Genomic DNA, 24,439 nt, shown 5'->3' with positions numbered 1-24,439 from the left:
CCAAGCCCTCATGGCATTCGCTTGAGGGTAACCAACGAGATTGGCCCACGTGGCGTTTGGGCGCTGCGTGGTGATTGAATGGAGCGTCCAAGATAAAAGCAGCAACTTTTTTGGCCGGTTGGTTTAAAATCCATTTTTTTTTTCATTTAGCCACCGGTCTTCACGTGAGAAAAGGGCCTCATATGACTAATCGGACTCGGGTCACAAATGTATTATTTTTTACCTTAGAGGAGATTGAACCCGGGATATAAGTCAAAGCGAAATCCCTTAAGGGCTCGTTTGGCACGCCGTATTAGGCATGATAGTATAAGCTTATACAATACATTATAAGTTTATCTATTGTTTGGTGATGACATTGGATTGTATAAGCTTATCCATCAAAGTCCCCTTATACATTAAAATGACGTATTATTTAATCCATCATGTGAGTGATGGATAAGGCATGATAAGGATAAGTCACCATCACCACCACCCTCCATTGCTGCCAACTTACACCACCATTGGCCCAACCACCCGATCACCGCCGCCGCCACCGCCCTACCGTCACTACTGGTGTTGCCGCCACCACCACCCTACCGCCACCACCGACACCACAACCACCACCCTATCGCCACCACCACCGTAATCGCTGTCACCACTCTATTGCCACCACCGACACCACAACCATCACCCTATCGTCACCACCACCACCATTGCCTCCACCCTCCATCGTCGACGTCACCCTACTGCAGCCGCCACCGCCTTACCACCACCACCACCACCCTATCATCGCCAACACCACAACCACCATCGTCGCCACCACCGCTGCCACCATCAATGTTGCCGCCGCCACCACCACCGCCCTACCGCCACCACAACCACCACCCTATCGCCACCACCACCATAATCGTCGCCACCAATCTATTGTCACCACCGATACCACAATCATCACCCTATCGCCACCACCACCACCATTGCCTCCACCCTTCACCGTAGCCGCCACCTTATCGCAGTCGCCACCGCCACCGCCACCGTCTTGCCACCACCACCACCACCCTATCATCGCCACCACCACAACTACCATCGCTTCCACCACCACCACCAACCTATCTCCACTGTCACCGCCACCGACACCAACCTACCACCATTGCCACCACCACCACCAACCTACCACCACTTCCATCACCACCGCCACCACTGTTATAATCACCTCCATATTCGATTTTTATTATAGATCATTATTCAATACTTCACTAAACATAAAATTGTATTAATTTAAACGATATGGTAAGTTATACAGAGTATGGCCAAACGCTGGATAGTATAAGAAAATTATCAAGGCTTATACTATCAGGCCTAATACTATCAGGTCTTATACTATACGTCGCACCAAACGAGCCCTAAGTAAATGCACATTCACTACTTGTGCCACCCCTTGTGGTTAAATGAAAATTAATTGATTCCAAGGTAAATATTTAGAATAATATGTGAAATATTGAGACCTTTTTTATACATATTAGACTAATCAATTAATTTTATTGAGATATGATTTGAAGAATTTTTATAATAGGAGACAATTTTTTATTTGATTAAAAAAATCTAAACTCAAGTTTTAAATGAGAATGAATTGAAATTTTTTGTCTTAATCTTGTAAATATTTTAAGGTTTAGTGACTATTCTGACATTGATAGTTTTTATTTAGTTAGAATTAAAAGTACGAAGAGAAGTATTAACAAAAAAAAATTAACAATCTAATAGCAAAATTGAGTTGTATTGACAATTTTCAAATGTATATATTGGTTATAGAATTTTATTGACAATTTTTGTAATAGTTGTTACTACTAAAAGAAGTTTTCAAAAATTAAAATTTCTTAAATCATATCTAAGGTCAACAATGTTACAACTTACAACGTAAATTGAATGAGTTAACTATTTTATTTTTTATCTATTGAAAGTAAAATGTTAAAATTGATTCATTATAAAACTCTGATAAACAATTTCGCAGTTTAAAAAGCTAGAAAATTAACATAAAAAAATTGATAATTTACATAATATATTGAATATCTATAAATTCTTATCAAAAGTAATTTACTTTAACATTTTTCATCTTAAGTATCAAAATTTCTATACACGACGATGGCGCAAGATTGTTTTAATTTAAATGTCTCGGGTATGCACATACGCCTTAAATATTCTTAAGGAGATCTAGTATAATTATACTAAGTATAACAAGTATTTGAAACTTAAAAAAAAACAAGTATTTGAAAGTATTTTATTCACCCTAAAAAAATCAAGCGTACATATTTCTCAGTTTTTAAAAAATACGTACTTAATTTGTTGTATTTTATTTTTGGAAAATGTTGTGGGGCACAATGTGGGGTCTCGTGCACCACGCACAAAGCATTTTCTGACGGTTTAAAATTGCCATAAACTATAGCTGTTTTTTTTTTATTTTTACAGTTGTTATTTTGTGGCGGTTCAAAACCGCCAATAAATAACTCTCGTGCACCTCTCTTGCCTACTTTGCCATACCACGTAGCATTACTCTTTATTTTTTTAAGGCATAATTTTTAATTTTTAAGCCCTCATGGCATGCGCGTGAGGGACAAATTAACTTATATTTAAAAAAAAAAGATTTACAAATATTTAAGAAAACAATGGAAAATTTAAAGTAGAGATGTATTGTTGGAATGCACGTGAGGCGTGTGCGAAATATGAAGAAAATGGAAAGGAGCGTTGAGGCTTTTTTTGGTCAATATAGGTGGTAAGTTCTAGGAGGCAACAACAGTTTATACAACGGGCTAAAAACCTAAGCCCATAATTTACCAAAAACATTGTATTGCCTTTTTTCGGAAAAAAAAAGACTAATAATAAGTAATAACACATCCATTTCGTTTTTTGTGTTTTTTTTACAAACAAAGTTTCCCTTTAATTAAAAAAAGAGTTAAATAAGGTTTTGGTCCCTGTATAATGCGTTGTTTGAAAATGGTCTCTTCCCGGAGCAAAGTTTGAACTCTGTCCCTACAGTTTGAGAAACTGGTGGTTTTGGTCCCTGTCGGAGGTGATGGTCCAATGACCTTTGGTACTAATTCATTAATTAACATAACCCCGACAGGATTGATGAAGCTATGTGGCAATTACACGCAAGAACAGTGAAGCCATGAGGCAAATGTCACCAGACCACACCTCCAACAGGGACCAAAATCAGGTAGTTTCTAAAACTTTAGGGATTGAGTTCAAACTTTACTCCGGAGAAGGACCACTTTCAAACTTAGCATATTATACAGGGACCAAAATCTTATAACCCTTAAAAAATGTTTAAACCTTAAAATTATTGTTACACATTTTATGTGTGCATATGGAGAAGGGTGGAGGGGGCGTTCCACAAGACACATAATGAGAAGGGTGATGACGGAGAGGTAGGAGTTAGAGGAGAAGATGCGGCACATGGAGGGAGAGGGAGGCAAGGTGGAAATGTAGGTGCTATGAGCAGATGTCGTCGTGAGAAGGCGGGGTTGTGGCGGGTGAAGGTCATGGCGTAGTGTGAGGGTAGGGTTTGAGTAAGGAAGGGGAAAGATGGCATATTGTGTTTGAGTAGAGTATCTAAAAATCCCTTAACATGTTTTTGATGATAATTATTATGTATAAGTTATAGAATTATAGGTAAATATGTTTTTGGTCATTGACTCATACACCCGAATATAAAATGAACTCTAAAGAAACTTACTATTTTTTATCCTAGAAATTTATGTTTTATTTAAAATAATCATTACGATCCCATGAAACTTTTTTGAAATTTTTTTTATCCAATCACGAGCTCACTTGACAATCGTGATCAGATAGAGATGCCCACGTATAATTTTTCCATCATTTTTAAATCTTCAAAATTCTCTTTTGTCATTTTTTATTTTTTATTTTTTTTTCCCTTTCATCCTCTTCCTCTCTCCCTCTTTTTCCCAGCCACCACCCAATCTCTACCACCTCTTCCACCACCTTCCCCCATTGATGTCTCCTCCCCCAACCCCCACCCCCTTCCCCATTTCCCCACTGCTGCCTCTTCTTCCAACCCTTCTCCCCTTAGCTCACACTTCATTTTTTCTTTCATCCCATTTTCATTCACCGTCTCTTATATTACTATCATGTCATCTATCATATATCTCATTTCTTTCTTTTTTATCTATTATTTTTATCACGTGTAAGTGTATTTGGAATCTCAAATCAAACATTATTTTTGCTGATTCCATCAAGCCTACAATTTTCCATCTAGCATATGCAACTCTTTCTTCCGATCCCACAGTTGAGCTAAGTGTTAATATAGAAGAAATAAATAAAGAACTTCAAAACTCGAATGACAAACCAATTGGGAATAAACTTGGCACCTTTACCAACCGACAACATGAACACATATGGCACACGTATAGTATAGACTATAGACTCAGCTTTTCCTTTATTTCTTTCCCTCTCATTTTTCCCTGTCCTACATCACTGCATTTGAAATGTGTTTGGTTGTTTTGCTTGCGCCAGCATTTCAACCACTTCCCTCATGTTTGGTCGCTCCACGCTTTGTTCCTGAACACATAACATGGCCACAAAGAATACCTGCTTTGCTTCCTCTAATGGAATGTGACATAGCCTCCCATCAAGGATCTTCACCACCCTCTCTTGATTCCAATCTGTCTGCACCTTGCTCCATTGAACAATATTTAGTCCTTCTTCACCAAAATCCCCAACTGGCCTTCTCCCAGTTAATAGTTCCAGCAGCACCACTCCAAAGCTATAAACATCACTCTTCTCATCAACTTTTAATGTGTATGCATATTCTGCAACATAAATCAAAATCAGTACAACCATATAATTGATGACCTTCACATTTTAATTTCCAAGTTATATTATGTATGTATATTATAATTATAATTTGGGCTGGACTTTAACTCTAGATTCAAAGTTAGTTGCATGACCGAACATCTGAAGTGTGAAAATCATCATCATAATACCTATATCCCCAATTATCTTATCACAATCATGGGATATATTCAAGGTGGTAAGTCAACACGTAACTCAACAATAGATTTATAATACTATGATACTACGTTAGAACTTAGAATTTATGTTAGATCTCATTCTTACCTAAAGATAAGGATTGTCTTGTGATTTATAACTTCTTCTTTAGTTAAATATAGAGTAAAATACACTCACCCCTCAAGGTTTGTAAGAATGACACGCCACCCCATTGTTTTTTAAAATCTACCCTCCACCCCATTTTTTATAAAGGCAAAATTTAGTGACGAAAACAAATTCGTCACTAATAAAAAATAATTACTAATTAGTTAAAATTTAAATAAATTAAATGCATATACACTATCATACATCAATTTATGAAAATAATTTTACTGAATTAAATTTAAAAAAACATCCTCTCTGCCTGTTAAGTCCACGTCTCATCTATCTCCAAATCGTATTTCTCACCACAAACGGTCACCACCAAACCTTTGCTCCCTTTAACACGACGACAACCATCCCAGAATGTGAAACCCCATGGCACCACCATGCCTCAAAGTTTTGTTGCGACCTGAACCCCAGAACGTGAATCGCACATCCCCAAAGCCACTTGTTCAACTACTTGTTGTGAACTTCACCCCTTTAAGTTGTGAGCGAACACTTTGTTGGTTTAAGATGTTGTGGATTTTGTTAAAAACGGTGCTCCACCGCATCGTTGGGTTCTAATGACCTCCGATCCACTTCATATTTCTTAATTTTGTTTCTCTATTTTCTTCACCACCCATTTGTGTTGCTTTTTGGAACGGGAGGCAGCAGTGGGGAATTTTCCGCAATGGGCGAAAGCCTGACGGAACAATGCCGCGTGGAGGTAGAGGGCCTACGGGTCGTGAACTTCTTTTCCAGGAAAAGAAGCAATGATGGTATCCGGGGAATAAGCATCGGCTAACTCTGTGCCAGCAGCCGCGGTAAGACAGAGGATGCAAGCGTTATTCGGATACAATCCAATTTTAAAAATTGGACGTATAAATAGATTATTTTGATTAAAATTGAATTATTACCAAATATGAAAACACAAGCATGTTTCACTATGTTCGAGATATGGTTTGTCAACCGGTCATGTGTGCTATTGCAGAATTTGCATTGTGAATTTACGGAGGAAGAACGCGATTGAGAGAATGAGGAGGACTGTGATGTTTTCATTTTTATATTTATTGGATTATATTGAAAATATTTTTTGAAATTATTGATTAACAATTTAAATAATAACTAATTATTAATGAAGAATATTTTTCGTCACTAAATTTGCCTCTATATAAAATGGGGTGGGGTGTAGATTTTAGATAAGAATGGGGTGGAGTGTTATTCTAACAAAACTTGAGGGGGGTGAGTGTACTTTACTCTTAAATATATATATAATATTAATGAAAAAGGGAGTGGTGATGAGAGGCCCAGCATTAGCTTTTAGGAAAAACAAGGGAAAAGCTTTAATTTCTATTTTCAATTAGTAACATGTTAATTAAATTTGTGGAAAGATAAGCTAGCTGTGTCTGGTGCTAGAAAAAATTTCATGTTTCTTTTATCTGGGGTTTTGAGAAAGTAAATCTTAGATCCCAATCTGGAGCCTTGATGGGAGGAACATATGCTTTTGGTCTTTGTGCATTTGGAGGTTGATAAAGACATGATAATGGGTTTTGGTCAGAAAAGAATGGTTGTGATTGTTATAGTTGGAATCTGAGTTTGTGGTTTCAAGGCATGCAAAAATTCAAAAACAACCAGGGAGAGAAGAAAAGCAAAAGATTGAAAGAATTTTCTTGTGTTAGTGGAGCACTTACCCTATCTAGGAATTCACGTACATGTAGATGTTGGAGACAGTGGTCCCAGAACATAGTAAGTAAATGCTACATAAAAAAGAGAATATCTTTGTGCTAAAAACCAAAAAAGAAGCACATTCACATTGACTTTTTTATTATGAACATTTATTTGATAGTTAAATGGATCTGTTAGTTCTTTTCTCTAATAGCATGTTTGGATCAGCTTCTGATCATCTTCCATGGATTGATTATGGTTTCAGAATCAATTTTAGAAAAACATGCACTGATTCAGGTTAGGACTTCTCATTTTTCAGACTAATAGATTCATATATTTGCACATTAAAATTTAAGTACCTGGAGCTATATATCCATAAGAACCAGCAATGGAAGACATGCACTGTGATGTCCCTGTATCATGCAAGAACTTGGCAAGCCCAAAATCAGCAACATGAGCCTCAAATTCAGAGTTCAACAATATATTGTTTGACTTGACATCCCTATGGATTATCAAAGGGGAACAATCATGGTGCAAGTAACACAATCCTTTAGCAGCTTCTATTGCTATTTTCATCCTAGTATCCCACTTGAGAAACTCACCCCTTTTCCCATGCAATGCTTCACCCAAGCTTCCATTTGCCATATACTCATAAACAAGCAAATTGGTCTCTCTATTGGAGCAAAATGCTAGCAACCTAACAATGTACCTGTGCCTGATTCCACCCAATGTCTTTATCTCTGCAGAGAGGCCATTATCATGAGAGCAACCTTTGTTAATTCCCAAAAGCTTCTTCACTGCTATTCTCTCTCCATTTGGCATGGTTCCTCCATACACAACCCCAGCTCCTCCTCTTCCAATTATGTTGCTCTCTTTCACACATCCTAAGATGTCTTCACTTCCATATTCCACCTTCTGAAACACTGTGAGCTTCCATGAATTATTGGAATGACTAGTCCTTCCTTTTCTGCTCTTGATTATGGCTAAGGTTGCAAACACCAATGAACAACCTAACAGTGCCAATGCAAAAACAAGCTTATACTTCCCAAGAACACCAGGTTTTGAATTTCCTTTGTTCTGAGAGTCCCACATTGCGGATGACGAATCATTGCATGGATTCAAGTCATATCCACAAAGCTGAGGATTTCCCACAAAGGATGTGGAGTTAAAGACTGAGAACTGCCCCACCTCAGGAACTGAACCTGAGAAATTGTTATGAGAGAAATCTGCTGAAGTTAAGCCCTTAATTGCTCCAAGTTCCTTGGGGAGACTTTGGTTGAGGTGGTTCCATGAGATATTAAGATAGTTTAGTATGTGAATTTGAGAAAGCTGAACTGGGATAGGACCTGAAAGTTGGTTCTGGCTCAAATCTAAATAGGTGAGCAAGAAACAATTACCTATCTCAAGAGGAATGTTTCCTGAAAAATTGTTAAAACTCATATCCATCTTGAGAATATTCTTCAACCTCCCTATATCTGGAGGGATTTCTCCAGTGAATTTGTTACCATGAAGAAGCATAATCTGCAAGGTGGGTAAGTTTCCAATGGAAGTTGTTAGAGAGCCTGATAAGTTATTGTTTGATAAATTCAACATTCCAAGTTTGGATTTTGCAGTGCTTGTCGTTTCTTCTTGTGGAAGCCAACCACTGAGGTAATTGTTCTGCAGCTCCAGAAGGGAAAGCTCAGGCAAATAAAGAAGCCCTTTTGGTATTGATCCTGTCAAAAAGTTATGTCCCAGCCTAACTCTTTGGAGTGTGTAGCATTGACCAAGTTCAGCAGGCAAAGATCCAAACAGAAAATTGTTGAGCAAGATCAAAATCCTGAGCCTCTTTCCAATGCAAAGACATTTGGGGACTAATCCAGTAAGCTTGTTTGTTGAGAGGTCAAGCTCAGTTAGCTTACCATTCAGGCCAAGCTTTGAAGGAATGGCTCCTGTGAAGTTGTTGTGCCAAAGCTTCAACACTTCCAAGTTAGGCATCTCAGCAATGAAACTTGGAATTTCTCCATGCAACTTGTTCATGAACAGGTTCAAGAGGGTGAGTTCATGAAGGTGTGAGAACTCATTTGGGATGTCTCCTGTTAAGTCATTGTTTGACACATCAAGAGATTTCAAGCTGCTGAGATTACCTAGTTGTGGAGGAATGGAGCCACTCAGCTGATTAGTTTGCAAGAAGAGTGTGTCTAGCTTGTAGAGTTTGCCTAATTCACCTGGAATTGGACCTTTCATGCCACAGTTTGCAATGTCAAGATGAGCTAAATTGATCAAATTTCCAAAATGAGGTGGGATTCCACCATCAAATTGATTGTAATATCCCAAGGAAAGGTGTGTCAGGTTAGTGAGATTTCCAAGCTCAGAGGGTATAAAACCTCTCAAATCATTCCCTGCAAACAAGGTTCAAACTCGAGAGTTTAAGTAAACTCGTGGAGGAGGGTAAACTTGTCATGCAAAAAAATATTTAAAAAACATAATAATGATGAAGACACGCTATCATTAAAAATTAACCTGCAAGCGACAAGTAGTTAAGCTGCACCATGTTTCCATAGCTAGGAGGGATTTCACCATGGAAGTAGTTCCCACCAAGGTTCAAGTGCTTGAGCTTTTTGACCACACAGAGACCAAGAGGGAGGGAGCAATTGAACTCATTGTTGTAAGCATCCAAAACTTCAAGCTCTTTCAATTTGAAGAATTCCCAACTCATCATGTTTCCACTGAACATGTTGTTGGATATGTTGAGGAATCTCAGGCTCCTGAGGCCTGTGATGGCTGCTGGTGAGAGTGTCCCAGAAAGGTTCAAGTTGGAAATGTCTAGTGACACCACTGACATGTTGTTCTTTTGTCCACACTGAATGCCATGCCAAGTGATGCAAAGGGACATGTAGTTTGACATGTCCCAGGTTTCCAATGAAGTGATGTTATTAGTGTCAAAACCTTGTTTGAGAGACACCAATGTTTCAGCTTGGCTTCTCAGAGACATAGGAAGTGAAGAAACACAAGTGAGGCACAAAAGGAGGATGTTAAATAGTACAAAGATGAAACTAGAAGTTCCCATTTGTGAGATAACTGTCTTAGAGGAGTAGGATTCTAGAGGAACAAAGGATATTAGAAAAGTGAAAGTGAAGATAAAATATCATAGAGTTTACACTGCATATGCACTAGTAGATGCAGAGAGGGTGAAGGAGGAGATTCTGTGATGAAATAGAGGGAAGAGGTAGGGGAATTCGCAGCACCCTATGTCCTCTTTTTCTTTCCCTCTCTTCTTTACTCCCATATTCACACACACATACATACATACACACACTACTTTGATGTCATCTTTAGCTTTTATAAAGCAAAAGCAAAAGCAGTGTTTGGATAGAAATGCATCAACAACAGACCGTTTTATATTAAGTTGTTTTATGGTATGCTGTTAGTTTTTGTGCTTGCTTTTTTTTTTCTAAACCACATATATCCTCCATTGAGACAATCATGTTCGAGCACCATTGTGGTTGACAACGCTTTTGAGCTTGGTTTGTTGTTTGTTTGTTTAAAATACAAGTATCATCCACTGAGATAATCTTGTTCAAGTCGGTTAGGATTACCATGGGCGGTAAAGCTTTTGTGTTTGTTTTGTTTTGTTTAGTTTAAACCACATGTTCGAGCCGGATAGAATTACTATCGGCGGAAAGACTTTCCCTACCAAGTATCTAGTGCAATTGCATTCATAAGAACTTGAATCTGAAACGTTTGCTTAAGCTAGAACAACTCGAGCTAGTTGATCTAAACATTTTGGTGGTAGTTTTTGTGCTTGGTTGCTCCACTGTTGATAGCTTAATTCTTTTGTTTTTAATTCATTGACCGAGTCCACCAGGGAAGCTGAATCAGATTTGGAATCTTTAAGCAGTGGATAGGACATAATCTTGAACCATATCATAGATACCAATCATGTGCTATAAATTGACAATAATATGCATGCTGAGTGTACCTTACATTTTTTATTCTGGTATCTGACAAAGTGTCATGTATTATGTGTCCCAAATACTAGTATTTTGACTGTACCTAAATCTTGTAAAAGAATTAAACAAATACAAACCAAACTTTCTACTGCATAATCATGAAAAGTGATAGCATGTATTATTATTTTAATAGATGAAGTAAGGATCATAGATTTTTCGGTAACAAGATTGTAGATTTCTTTCTGTAACACAAGTATTTTTTATTACCTCTTTTATGCTCTTTCGGCCAATTGGATCCCTTGATAACAGTTCCAGTTATCAGAAAATTAAAACCATCATCAAGTTATCAATTCCTGTTAGTAAAAAGAAGTAATAAAAGCACAATCAAGAAGGTGTTCACTTTAGCATGTCCAAAAGACAATTAATCAAGGAATCATACAGAGAAGTTGCTTACAAGTTAATGAATACTAGATGAAGTAAAGAGTAATATTTTTCTCCGCAAATTACGTCATGAATGCTTAAATAAGATAAACAATGAAAGGGTTGATCCAGCTTCTTCAAACTCTAATTTTAAGGAACAGAGAAATTGAGATGTACCATCACTACACCATGTCAAATAATTATATGAGTTTAAAATTGATCCAGCTTTTTCTCTTTAAAATTGATTTTGAGTTTAAAATCAATTATAGAATGATTATCAAACAAGCTGTTAGACATTTTTATGATTTGACACCACATATACACCGGGACAGAACCAGAAAACAGAGTTAAGGCAAGTGAAAATTTAACACATTCAGCAAAGTTGATATTCACCAGTTGAAAGAGTTCGTATTAAAATTTTGTGGAGGGGCGAAAACAATATTTAAATACTATTTTATTAAAAAAATTATTGGAGGTGATTATCCAATTTCTACCCTACATTGTTCTCTTCCTGACTCCCTGCATATACACATAGATATTTCGAAGTTATGGTCAAGACTCGTAATCTCTGAAAAGCTCATTAATGAGAATAGGATAGAGATAAAAATTTAAAATATAGCATGATCCAACTATGTTACGCTCTAATTTGGAAGAGCCTGGAATATGAGCATCATCATACCAATCAATATATTCATCTTTGCTTAACCAACCCCACCCAAAAAGGAAAAAAGACATAAAAAAGTAAAAGAAATCCTATAGAGGAATTCAATATGGCAGCCAACTCAGACTATAGCAATAGATGCACTGAGAGAGATTGAGAGAGAGAGAAAAATTAAACCAATAGGTATCCTCGATTGAATCATGTTCGAGGCCGGTAGGATCACTATGAGAAAAAAAAAGAGGTTTTTCGACCAAATTTTAAGTCAATTATATTCACATGAACTCAAACTCGAACCTGAAATTTTTCCTTAAGCTAGAACAACCTCACGCCAGTTAATCTATGCGATTGATACTAATGATAGAGACAATCTTTATGGTTAAATAATGAGGATATAAGAATGAAATCAACCTTGGTCAGCTCATAAATTCCAACAGTTTAATTTCTTTTTAGGTGGATGCTCTGGTCCCCAAGACCCTTTATTTCTTTGTAGTTAGCATAATTTCATATGAATTCTCACTTTATACCGCCTAACGTGAAAAAGAAAAGGCAAAGTTCATTGATTCTCCTTTGAAGAGCATGTTGGGATCCATCATATTGATCTCTTCCATATCTCTTTCAAAAATGTGGACCAGTTTTAATCTTTCACCTCCTTTCTTTCTTTTTACCTTAGTTCTATTTATAGCATGTTTGGATCAGTGCAGGCTTGCATATACGGGCAGATTTTAACGCTAGAAGGAGAATCAGTTCTGGAAAAAGTTAATCCTATTAGCTTTTGTAGTAGCAGAAATGATTCTAGAAAGATTTGAATATTTTTTTAAACACTTCCCCAGTTTATTTTTCCTCGGAATTGGTTATAGCGCTCAGAAGCTACACGCAAATGTTTCTCCCTAGTCCCTACAATTGATTTTGCCTCCAAAATCAATGCTAGAAGAATGGACACATGATTACCAATTGAAATTAGTAAATGGCAGCAAATTACCTAGTCTTGGCATGGTCTTTGCCTTCAATTCAAGGCATGACAGTTGGGGCCTGAGGAACTAATTGGAAAACATGCTGGTCCCATTTTGGGAATTCCCTGTTATGTTTTGGTTAGTGGTGTGAGGACCCATTTCTAGCATTAAGCCACTAAAAACAAGTACTTTAGGTACACTTTCTGCCTCACTTGAAGATTTGAAAGATGGATGTCCAAATCTTGATTCCAACAGTGTAAGGTTCATCATAGTATCATCATATATTTATCAATTTCAAAGTGGCATGTACAATGAGATTATACATTATACACGTTATTGGGGCCAAACACATTATAGAGCTTCCCTTTCCAGTTTCCACCCATGTACGGATATAAATAGAAAAATCACTATAGAATTTCCCTTTACATACCTCAATGTTTATCTGATGTCTCCCACTGAGCAAGAGGTGGTGGCACTAGCATTATAGCAGCTGAAACTAAAATTATTGCAGCTATAACCAGCTTAACTGCTAAATTATTGACAAAAAAAAACTACTAAATTATTATTTCAATTACTGCCCTCCTCATATATATTTGATTCTTCTTAAGTAAGATATTGCGTTCAACTCTTGTGAATAAAAAAATCTTTGCCAGAAAAACTAACTCCATCATAATAATTACACCTATTTATTTCTAACAATAATGTTAATGTTCCCTGTGTTTAACTTGTTTGGGGAATTATATGCCAAATATGTGATATGTTTAAAGTTTAAACAGATGAGCAACACTCATTTATAATAGATGTCTTCCATTTTGACTAAAGAAGACATCCTACAATTATGCATTGTAAAACCATAGGTTGAAATGTTGGAACAGACTATATGTATGAAATTACTCAAAGTCAAAGATACTAATATGACCTGCACAGCAAATGTTTTATTTTTATACATTTAATATATAAAATAACATAAAACATTTTATGTGGCAATGTTGGCGGTATATATGACAACTAGGATTAGATTTATCCTCTTCCATTACCCGTTTGCTGTGATACATTAAGTCAAGCCAAAGTGTGGTACCCAAATAAGTTGGCATATTAATAAAGACTCATATATCACATGAGTCAGCAAGTTTATTTTTTCAATAATGTACTTTAAGATTAAGGTGCTTGCTGTGGTACCTTACTTCAGGTGAAGGCATGGTGCCCTAAATGAATTAGCATAGTAATAAAGACTAATGTATCACATGAGTTATCAAGTGTATTTTCTCAATAATGTACCTTAAGATTAATGACGTCGATTAGATAGGTGTTAAGCATCTCCCTTGTTGAAATCATGTCGCTCAGACTAAATGTTAAGGTCGAGATTCACTGCAACCTCTGCAAGGTCGTGGTGGACGTCAACAAAGGTCGTCGGGGGACAGTTGAGTTGCCCAATGAATGAGAGTACTATTGAGACTATAATTATAACATTGAGAATTATAAGTTCAATTACAGATGTCATTAGTCTACTGAATCACCTAATGTGGGTATCACACCAAAAAAAATTTGCGGGTACTACAGAATTCACCTAAGATTAATGGCTTTGATTCGATGGGTGTTAGGAGTCTCTCTTGATCAAAACCATGTCACTCAAGCCCAATGCTAGGATCATATTCGTGGCAACCACTTCAAGGTCACGGCGGACGCCAACAAAGATCGTCGGAGGACAGTTAAGTTGTCCAGCAAACGAGAGCACTATTACACTAGAATTATAACTTTGAGAATTATAATTTCAACTACCACATGCCATTAATCTACAGAACCACCTAAAAAAATGTGGGTACCACATAATTCACCATAGTTGAATGGCACACTTGCTGTTGAGCTAAACTTGATTACTTTTAAAAGTCTAAGGGTTTAATTGACGCTATTGAAACTGTGAAGACCAAAATCATACATTCACAAAAATATAGGGACCAAAAGTTAATTAAACATATTTAATAGGGCAAATAAGCACCACAACATAAAAGTCAACAAAACAACGATCCAGTAAGCTTCTAGTGACTGTGAATGATTTTTCTTGGTTGTCAAATTTAGTTATACTGTTCAGATGCCATAAGCTTCTAGTGACTGTTTCTCTTTTTCTCAATGGGAGGGCGAAGTTCTTAACCCAAGTCCTAATGAGCATTTAGCAATATCCAACTTTATGGCTTGGCCACCATCCATAGCTAAATCAGACCAAAAAAAGAGAAGATTCATTACTACTCCCTCTTTTCTTTCTTTTTCATCTGAGTATATACACTCGTTGCTTGGAGCTTGGTGAGTTTCATTCATCCTCAAACTTTCTAACTTTCCTTCACATTAAGCCATATTTCTTCATATCAAATCATATCCATTTTAGCTTTATTATGAATAAAATGACAGTAAGTATTTAATTGTGTACATTTTTAACTTTCAAGACAAAATAGGAAAATGATAAGTATTAGGTTGAGTGCAGGGTTTTTAAGAGAGCATGGTTGTAAACAAGGTTGTCAGACTCGTGAGTCTAAGCAGACTCGTTTTGGGTAGGTAGACTCGACTCATAGACTCGATTCGTCTCGTCGAGACTCGAGTCTACCAGAAATGAAAAATTACTAAATATAACATTGTCACATGAAAAACAAATATAAACATATAATATAGTTATAAGAGCATCCAAGATGCATTTAATCAAATAAACTCAAAATCCAACTTCATAATAAAGCAATTAAGCAAAGTTTAACAAAGTACCACATCATAAATAGTAAGTACCAAAACAAAGTTCAGCTCAAGTGGTAAGAGCTAGGGGACATGAGGGTTGGGGAGGGGAAGGTCCAGGGTTCGAATCCTGGAAGGGATATTTGAAGGGATTTTCTAACTTACTAACAACTAACCACTAACATTTGCCTATAAAAAAAAAAAAACCACAACATAAGCATTAAAGCAAAGTACATAAATAACGAAAAAGCAAAGTTCATAGTTTATGATTGAGAATTTTAAAAAATTAGGTTTTAACAGAATTGGAATTTTAAAAAATTAGGGATTTTAATTTTTTTTTTTCAATGTGATTCGGTCATTGACTTGCGAGTCCACCGAGTCTGAGCAAAAAATGAGTCTGCTGTCGAGTCAACCCGTTTTCCCCACCTAGACTCTCGAGTCTACGAGTATACTCGCGAGTCTGATAACCTTGGTTGTAAAAGACATGTGAGGTTTTATTAGTGGTTGTTAAAATCCAACTAATTTTGCTGTTTTGTTTCCTTTCCCAATTGAAAATTTGTTCATGCTTGTGACCAGAAACCTCTTTTAGGATCTCTTTTTGTGTTTGGGATGCTGCTTTACAAATTGTAAGCGCTTTTAAATTTAGTTTATTTTCCCTTCTATTCTTGGCTTCTTGCAAAATTTCCAGGTTCCAGGTCCTCTTGGTCAGGGGATTTACCAAAAACTGTGTTACCAGTAACCTGCAAATGCATCAAAGAAAACTCACACATTGATTCAACCTTCAAGCTTCACTTAACCAACATTTTATTAGGAACATGGTGTTCAGCTTTCTAGAAGAATTTAGTTTACACAACTGAAAGTACAAATGTATCATTGTATTTTAACTTTGCCAAATCTCCTGGATTTGTATTTTATGATTTTTATCTTTTACTAGTAGCATTGTGCATATAAGATTAATATGCCTCCTTATTTCGTAGAACACTAATTAAGGACCTATGTTAACCCTTCATTTTTCTTCTTATCATTTTTCTTTTCTTTTTTGTATCAGCTAGTTGTGTTGGAAAAACCCGTAACCTGCATTCTGCAGAATGAAATGTCAATGTATGGAGCTACTGAGGGTATTAATTACCTTCACTAACAGGTTTGCTATACTATTTCTCATTAAGGTGACATTTACCATCACAACTTTGAACAACTTCCATACAATTTAAGGGTGCTTAAGTTAAAAGCTTCTTCAGCTGTATCTATTTAAAACCATCTATTGAAGTTAACATAGACGATCATGCGCGCCTCCAAAAAGACTTAAATGCCTTGGGACATCAAATTTTGGTATAGCAGATGAAGTAAGTGTTAGTAAACATAAATCAGATAGTAAACTTATAGTGCATACCAAAATTTAAAACTTGCCCCAATCCCAATATTTCTCAGTGTTTAGTTCATTTCAATGTCCCCAGGCTCTTTTTTTTTTTACTATTCTTTTAGTTGGCGCTCTTAATTAGAATCATGAACAAGCTTAATTATATTCTGGGCTCAAGTGGTTAGTATCAATCAGTGAACGCACAAGTCGGGGTCAACATGGTCTATAGTGAATGTGGAAAAGTGGTACACATTAATTTTGTCCAGAATTACTTGTAGAATTTTTTATAGAGTTAAATCTGCATACAATTCCACGTGGCTGAAGATTCCTGTGAATTTAAATACTCTCTCTATTACTGTATAACTGACACTTTAAGGTTGTTGCACAAATATTAAGAAATAATAATTAATATTCTTGTTTTATTAAAATTACAGTTTAACTTCCCATTATACGTTCCAAACTACTGTAGTTTAAGGTTATGCACAAAATTTAGGAGTTCATTAATTGATGTTATAATTTGACTGAAACACCCTTATTTGATATGAGTTATATGAAAGAGGGAGAATGAAAAATATTGGTCAACTAATTGGTGAGAATTGTGATTGGTGAAAATAAGAGGTGGTACTTTAGAAATATAATATTAAATGAGGGCATGAGTGAGAGAGAATATGATAAAGTGCTTTGGATATGTAAAACAACAATGATTTTGGAACAAAACAAAAATACTAAAACTACAATAGTTTTGGAACAGAGGGAGTACCATTTATCTCTCTTATTAATTCTAACTTTTCAATTTTCCTACCACCAATAGATGAAGGTACAATTGGTAAAGTATAATTAATGATATCTTGAACTTTGTAAAATAACATATAATTAGGAACAAAATTCAGATAGAAATAGTATCAGTTATATAGAAATGAGGAGAGTACTAAATTTTCTCTGATAGACTTAAATTCCCCAGAAAAATCTGTAAAAAAATTCGCGAAAAGCAAATTCTGAAGGAAAATGTCAAATATAGTAGTTTTTCCAAATGTAGTAGTGAATACTCCCCCGTTCATAAATAACTGACACTTTAAGGTTTTTACACACTTATTAAGAAATGCAAATTATTCTATTAAAATTACTCACTGTGTTCCAATATTACCCTTTATCTCACCTGCACAAAAATTCTCCTATCATTTTACACCATTAAATGAGACTTACTTGGTTACTCCACTCATTTACTCTTCATCTACTAAAAGGCATTTATCAAAAAAACCAGCATTTATCAAATGATTTTCACATCGGTGTTCATTAGAAAATATCTAACCCCATTTACTCATGTCTTTTGGTTGCTCCATACTTCATGTTTTTCAATATAAAAAAAAAATCGTCGAACTCTTTGCCTCCATACGTTTGGATGTTAAAAAAATTCTGGCTCTAGGAGTAGTTTAAATTAAAATGTGTTTACCTCCTAAATTTTCAATTGTTTCCCACCATAATTTTAATTTGTGGCTCTATTTATATAAGAAATCTGAACATAAAAAATATCATATACTCTAACAATGGCTACCGATCATATTGCCTTTTGGTTTGCCGTTTGGAATTAATAGTTGGCATTGGAATTGGTTTAATAAATTACTCCACTGTTATGGAAACCTTCAACAATGCACTCTTGGATAATTGTGTGAGTAATTAAGAAGAGTTTTAATTGAAGGGTAAAATTGGTAAAAATAAATAATACACTCTTGAACTTTGTAAAGTGTCAGTTAATTAGAAACAAAATTCAGCCAAATTAGTACCAATTATTTAGGAACGGAGGGAGTAGCAATTTGGTGATGGCTGGTGAGACCAGTGATTATCCTGTCAACATATATATATAGACTTGAAAAATCCAAGTCTTCACTCAAGTCTCCCTATAAAAGTCAAAAAGGATGGCATGGAAGTCTTACACATGGATGGAAATTATACAATTTCCGTATCAAGCACGCTTTATGTATTTTCCTCCATGACTTATACTTAGAACTTTTAGTCTATATATAAATGGACGTTCATGAATTGGTTTTCATACAAAATTAATTCTCTAGTTTCCTACCATAGAAAGAAGAATATCAAGAGCCGAGTTTAAGATCCTAAACCGTGAAAATTTCCATCTAGCTTCTTCTATTTTCACATGGGGTGGTTTCTTTTACTACCATATTTTATCTTCCACTTGTTCTTGTTGCTCCTTCATTTTCCTTCGTACACTTACTCACTGTGCAACTATCATGACAACTCTGCCTTAATCCAATTCAAGAACTCATTTGTTGTCAACAGTTCCGATGATCAGCCTTTCACTTTTCAACGTGATGATGGTTTGTCTCCTTGTTCTTCTTTTTCTTCTAAGACAGAGTCCTGGAAAAATGGAACAGATTGTTGCAAGTGGGATGGGGTCACGTGCGACGACGCCGTATCAGGCCGCGTGATTGGTCTCGACCTTACCTGCGGGCATCTTCGAGGTGAGTTCCATCCCAATAACACCATATTCCAGCTCAAGCACCTTCAACAACTCAACCTTGCTTATAATCATTTTACTGGGTCTCTATTATATTCTGGAATTGGTGGTCTCTTGAAACTCACACATCTGAATTTGTCATTCTCTGGAATCAGTGGTGATATTCCCTCCACAATCTCTCACTTGTCTAAACTTGAATCACTTGATCTCAGCAACTTTGAAATGAGATTTGATCCATCCACATGGAAGAAACTCATTCTTAACACAAGTAATTTAAGGGAGCTTCATCTGGATCACGTGAACATGTCTTCAATCAGAGAGAACTCTTTGTCACTGCTGAACAATTTTTCATCCTCTTTGGTCTCTCTTCATCTAGAAGACACTGGATTACAAGGGAAACTTCCAAGTAACATCCTCTGTTTACCCAGTCTTGAAGAACTAGTTTTGTCGTGGAATGTAGAGCTCAGAGGTCAACTTCCAAAGTCCAACTGGAGCACTACACTAAGGTACTTGGATCTCTATGAAACCTCATTCTCAGGAGAAATTCCAGATTCCATAGGCCATTTGAAATCTCTTGAAAAACTTGTTCTGTTCGGCAGCAATTTCAATGGAATGATTCCTTTATCTTTTTCAAACCTCACTCAACTAACATATTTGAGCCTCGGGGCAAATCAGTTTCATGGTGAGATCTCATCATTACTTTCAATTCTCGACCCATCATTGTTATGGTTGGATCTTGGTGACAACCAGTTTACAGGGTCAATTGGTGAATTCTCAACTAATTCTTTGAATTATTTGTCTCTCTCTACCATCAAATTACAAGGTAAGTTTCCAGACTCAATATTTGAATTTGAAAATCTTACTTACTTGGATTTGTCATCAACTCAGTTGAGTGGCCCCGTGGATTTCCACCAATTTTCAAAGCTTGAGAGTCTAAAATACCTCGATCTTTCTCACAATAGTTTTCTGTTAATTAATAGCAGTGTTGAACATCTCTTACCAAACCTTGAAAGTTTATTTCTATCTTCTTGTAATATTACCGGCAGTTTTCCTAAATTCTTAGCACAATTTCAAAATCTAATAGAATTAGATCTTTCTAATAATAATATTTATGGAAAGATTCCCAAAGGGTTTCATGAGAAGCTCCACTCGTGGAACAACATTTTCAAAATTGACCTTCGTCACAACAAACTTCAAGGTGATCTTCCAATCCCACCCTATGGCATTGTATACTTCCTTCTGTCGGACAACAACTTCATTGGTGGAATCTCTTCAACAATATGTGATGCAAGCTCCATCAATATACTCGACTTGGCTCACAACAACTTGACTGGCACGATTCCACAATGCCTAGGCAATGCAACCTATATCAATTATGAAATCAACTTGGCTCATAACAACTTGATTGGTATGATTCCACAAGGTCTGGGCAATGCAAGCCACATCATTTACATCGACTTAGCTCACAACAACTTGACTGGAACAATTCCACAATGCCTATGCAATGCAAGCTCCCTCAATATGCTTAGTTTGGCTCACAACAACTTGACCGGCACGATTCCACAGTGCCTGGGGTCATTTCATGATCTTGTGGTGTTGGATTTGCAAATGAACAACCTTCATGGAAGCATCCCTAGAAACTTTTCCAAGAGAAATGACTTTGAGACAATAAAGTTGAATGGAAATCGATTGGATGGACCATTACCACAGGCTTTGGCCCAGTGCACAAAACTCGAAGTTTTGGACCTTGGAGACAACAACATAGAAGATTCATTTCCTAGTTGGCTAGAAACTCTACAAGAGTTAAAAGTACTCCGTTTACGGTCAAACAAACTTCGTGGTATCATCACATGTCCCAACTCCAAGCATTCATTCCCCAAGTTGAGAATTCTTGATGTCGCAAATAACAATTTTAGTGGCTCCTTGCCAGCATCATGCTTCATGAACTTTCAAGCAATGAAGAATGTTGACGACAATCGAACTGGTTCACTGTATGTGGGTAGCAGCAACTTGTACGTGTCTTTCGGATATTACTATAATGATTCTGTGATGGTTGTAATGAAAGGTCAATATAGGGAGCTAGTGAGAATATTGACTACTTACACAATCCTTGATTTATCAAATAACATGTTTGAAGGAGAAGTTCCTATGGTCATTGGACAATTAAATTCACTTAAAGGGCTTAACCTTTCACACAATGGAATCAATGGTACCATTCCACATTCATTGAGTAATTTGAGAAATTTGGAATGGTTGGACCTCTCAAGGAACCGGTTAACAGGAGAGATTCCTTGGAAAATGAGAAATTTGCATTTTCTCTCTTTGTTGAACCTTTCACAAAACCATCTTGAGGGAATCATACCTACTGGTGGACAGTTTGACACATTTGAAAATTCTTCTTATGGAGAAAATCCAATGTTGTGTGGACTCCCTTTGTCAAAATCTTGCAATAAGGATGAAGAACAACCACCACATTCAACATTTCAGGATGATGAAGAATCAGGATTTGGTTGGAAATCTGTGGCTGTGGGATATGCATGTGGGGCTGTGGTTGGGATGCTCTTGGCATACAACTTATTCTTGACAGCAAAACCCCAATGGCTTGCGTCACTTGTTGAAGGTGTGTTTGGAATAAGAGTGAAAAGGACAAACAACAGAGCTCGTGCAAACCGTAGAGGAATGAATTAGTTCAATATGGTTCTTTTTTAATATTTAAATGCAGTTGTTTGTAACTTCTCTGTGTGAGAAATGAATTCTTATATCTCTCTAATACTATTAAGAGTTCTATTTCATGTTGTCATGCAAATAAAAAAATTGTGATCAATTCCTTGAGTTTTCAAGTGTCAGAGCAGATGCAAGTATTTCTTAGAGAATGTGCCCAAAGATAAGGGGAAAAAATGGGAGGAATTTATTATGGTCATCTAAAAAGTGGTGCATGGTTGCACATTTGCCTTTTAACCTGCAATAGCAAGTTTAGCAGGTAATATGTATTTTTTTAAAAAAAGATATTTAAAATATGATGATATAATTAGAGAAATATTTATTGAATAATTATAGTTAAGTGGGTATGGTAACTTTTTGAGTTGCTGGTCCAGTAAAAAAAACACTTTAATAAATTTTCAACTAAACCATTAATCATTAACAAATAATTAATTTTTAACTTCATCCCTTTCTTTCACCTTCAGTAACAACCCTATCACTCACTGTTGTAAGATCAAGTTTTGATCTAGTAGTACAACTCTATGTTTTGATGATTACAAGTTAACCTTTTGATATGAACAATTGTGGTACTCTAACGTGTTTTTCTGAGTGTGCTATTTACAGGCTCTGACCTCAACTCAATCTCACACAAATCAGAAGCACTGTGTATAAAGAGTGACCCAAGCAACGCTTTCGCATTCACCATGTTCAGTATGAACAGTGGAAAAGCTTCAGAAGTTCTGAAGCTATACAAACTCTGATGTGGACTCAGTCGCTAGAAGCTCTGAAGATCCAGAAGTTCTGATAACCAAGAAACACTGAAGGTTCAGATGTTCTGATGGTGTAGAAGACTCTGAAGATCCAGAAGCTGAATAGTGGAAACTCTGAAGTCCAGAAGCAAGAAACTCTGAAGGCCATGTTCTTCCCTCTGAGTTCAGAATCAGAAGATACAATGGTCAGAGGATCTGTGCTTTCCCTCTGACTCTGATCAACCGGCTTCACAAGTTCCAATATGAAGTATTCCCCTGATCAGAAGTCTCCTAGGTTAAAAGGTCAAGTCGCTATCCAAGTACAAAAGCAAGTGTACCTTCCTGACGACCTACCTAACGTTCTCAGCCACAGCAGAAGCTGGATTTTCCAGAACTGCCCTCCAACGGTAGCATTTCCCATGCAACGCTCAACCCTAATCCTTGGAGTATATATAGAGGCTGAAGATTGAAAGAAGCGGCAAAAAAAGAAAACTAAGAAAGAAACACATATACGCGCAAGACATATTCAAAATATTCTAAGCTTTCTTTCATCTTGAAATTCATTGTGTTTACTATAAGCTTTTTAGAAGCACTTTCTTTGTAAACAAGAACTTCATATACAGTTGTATAGTTTGCCTTTAGGAGATCAAGGTTGATCGGATCCTAGAGAAGACTAAGAGAGTGAATCTTAGTGTGAGCTAAGTCAGTGTAATTGTTAGTCACTTGTAGGTTTCAAGTGCAGTTGTAACTCTTACCTGATTAGTGGATTGCCTTCATTCTAAGAAGGAAGAAATCACCTTAACGGGTGGACTGGAGTAGCTTGAGTGATTTATCAAGTGAACCAGGATAAAATCCTTGTGTGCTTTTCTATCTCTTATCTTTAGCACTTAAGTTCTCGAAAGATTTGTCAAAATCTTTAAGGTGGAAGTTTTGTTCTGAAAACGTTATTCAAACCCCCCCTTTCTACCGTTTTTCATACCTTCAATTGGTATCAGAGCGCAAGTTCTGATTACCACACCTAACAGTGTTCAGTGATCCGGGCCGGTGTGAAAAACAATGGCTGCCACCACCAGTGAAACTCAAAGAGATGGTTACAACGCAAAGCCTCCTATGTTCGATGGTCAAAGTTTCTTTCTGGGTTTCGATGCAGATCTCTGGGATATTATTGTGGATGGCTATGAGCGTCCAGTTGATGCAGATGGCAAGAAGATCCCAAGGTCAGAGATGACTGCAGATCAAAAGAAGCTGTACTCACAACATCACAAAGCAAGAGCAATTCTTCTAAGTGCTATTTCCTATGAGGAGTACCAGAAGATTACAGATCGTGAGTTTGCTAAAGGCATTTTTGATTCTCTGAAGATGTCTCATGAAGGAAACAAGAAAGTCAAAGAATCAAAGGCATTGTCTTTGATCCAAAAGTATGAATCCTTCATCATGGAGCCAAATGAGTCCATTGAAGAAATGTTCTCCAGATTTCAATTACTTGTAGCTGGCATACGACCTCTCAACAAGAGCTACACAACAAAAGATCATGTCATAAGGGTCATCAGGTGTCTTCCTGAAAGTTGGATGCCTTTGGTGACTTCAATAGAGCTCACGAGAGACGTTGAGAATATGAGTTTAGAAGAACTCATCAGCATTTTGAAATGCCATGAGCTGAAACGCTCAGAGATGCAAGATCTGAGGAAAAAGTCCATAG

The 24,439-nt window shown here is 36.6% G+C and overlaps 2 protein-coding genes across 2 annotated transcripts; one reads left to right on the top strand and one right to left on the bottom strand.

Moving 5' to 3' along the window:
- Positions 1-4,282: 4,282 nt before the first annotated feature.
- Positions 4,283-10,086, bottom strand: LOC130733286 (leucine-rich repeat receptor-like serine/threonine-protein kinase BAM3). The gene is made up of 3 exons (XM_057585415.1): positions 9,286-10,086; positions 7,143-9,164; positions 4,283-4,799 (listed from the first exon to the last, which is right to left on the bottom strand). Exons 1-3 carry the CDS (start codon positions 9,830-9,832, stop codon positions 4,462-4,464), a joined length of 2,907 nt encoding a protein of 968 aa, XP_057441398.1. The 5' UTR covers positions 9,833-10,086; the 3' UTR covers positions 4,283-4,461.
- An 8,655-nt stretch (positions 10,087-18,741) lies between these two features.
- Positions 18,742-22,137, top strand: LOC130733285 (receptor-like protein 7). The gene has a single exon (XM_057585414.1). It carries the CDS (start codon positions 18,971-18,973, stop codon positions 21,977-21,979), a length of 3,009 nt encoding a protein of 1,002 aa, XP_057441397.1. The 5' UTR covers positions 18,742-18,970; the 3' UTR covers positions 21,980-22,137.
- The last annotated feature ends 2,302 nt before the right edge of the window (positions 22,138-24,439 follow it).

The sequence above is a fragment of the Lotus japonicus genome, chromosome 1 (assembly GCF_012489685.1).
Source record: "Lotus japonicus ecotype B-129 chromosome 1, LjGifu_v1.2".
Lineage (NCBI taxonomy): Eukaryota > Viridiplantae > Streptophyta > Magnoliopsida > Fabales > Fabaceae > Lotus > Lotus japonicus.
This window is presented reverse-complemented; position numbering and strand designations above follow the sequence as displayed.

Bases quoted from the DNA above. Each gene is read 5' to 3' on its own strand.
- LOC130733286 (XM_057585415.1), bottom strand. From the start codon at position 9,832: ATGGGAACTTCTAGTTTCATCTTTGTACTATTTAACATCCTCCTTTTG. The intron at 9,165-9,285 runs GTTAATTTTTAA...CCTTGTTTGCAG, and splicing joins TAACTACTTGTCGCTTGCAG to GGAATGATTTGAGAGGTTTT. The intron at 4,800-7,142 runs GTACTTAAATTT...TTTATGTTGCAG, and splicing joins TTATGGATATATAGCTCCAG to AATATGCATACACATTAAAA.
- LOC130733285 (XM_057585414.1), top strand. From the start codon at position 18,971: ATGGGGTGGTTTCTTTTACTACCATATTTTATCTTCCACTTGTTCTTG.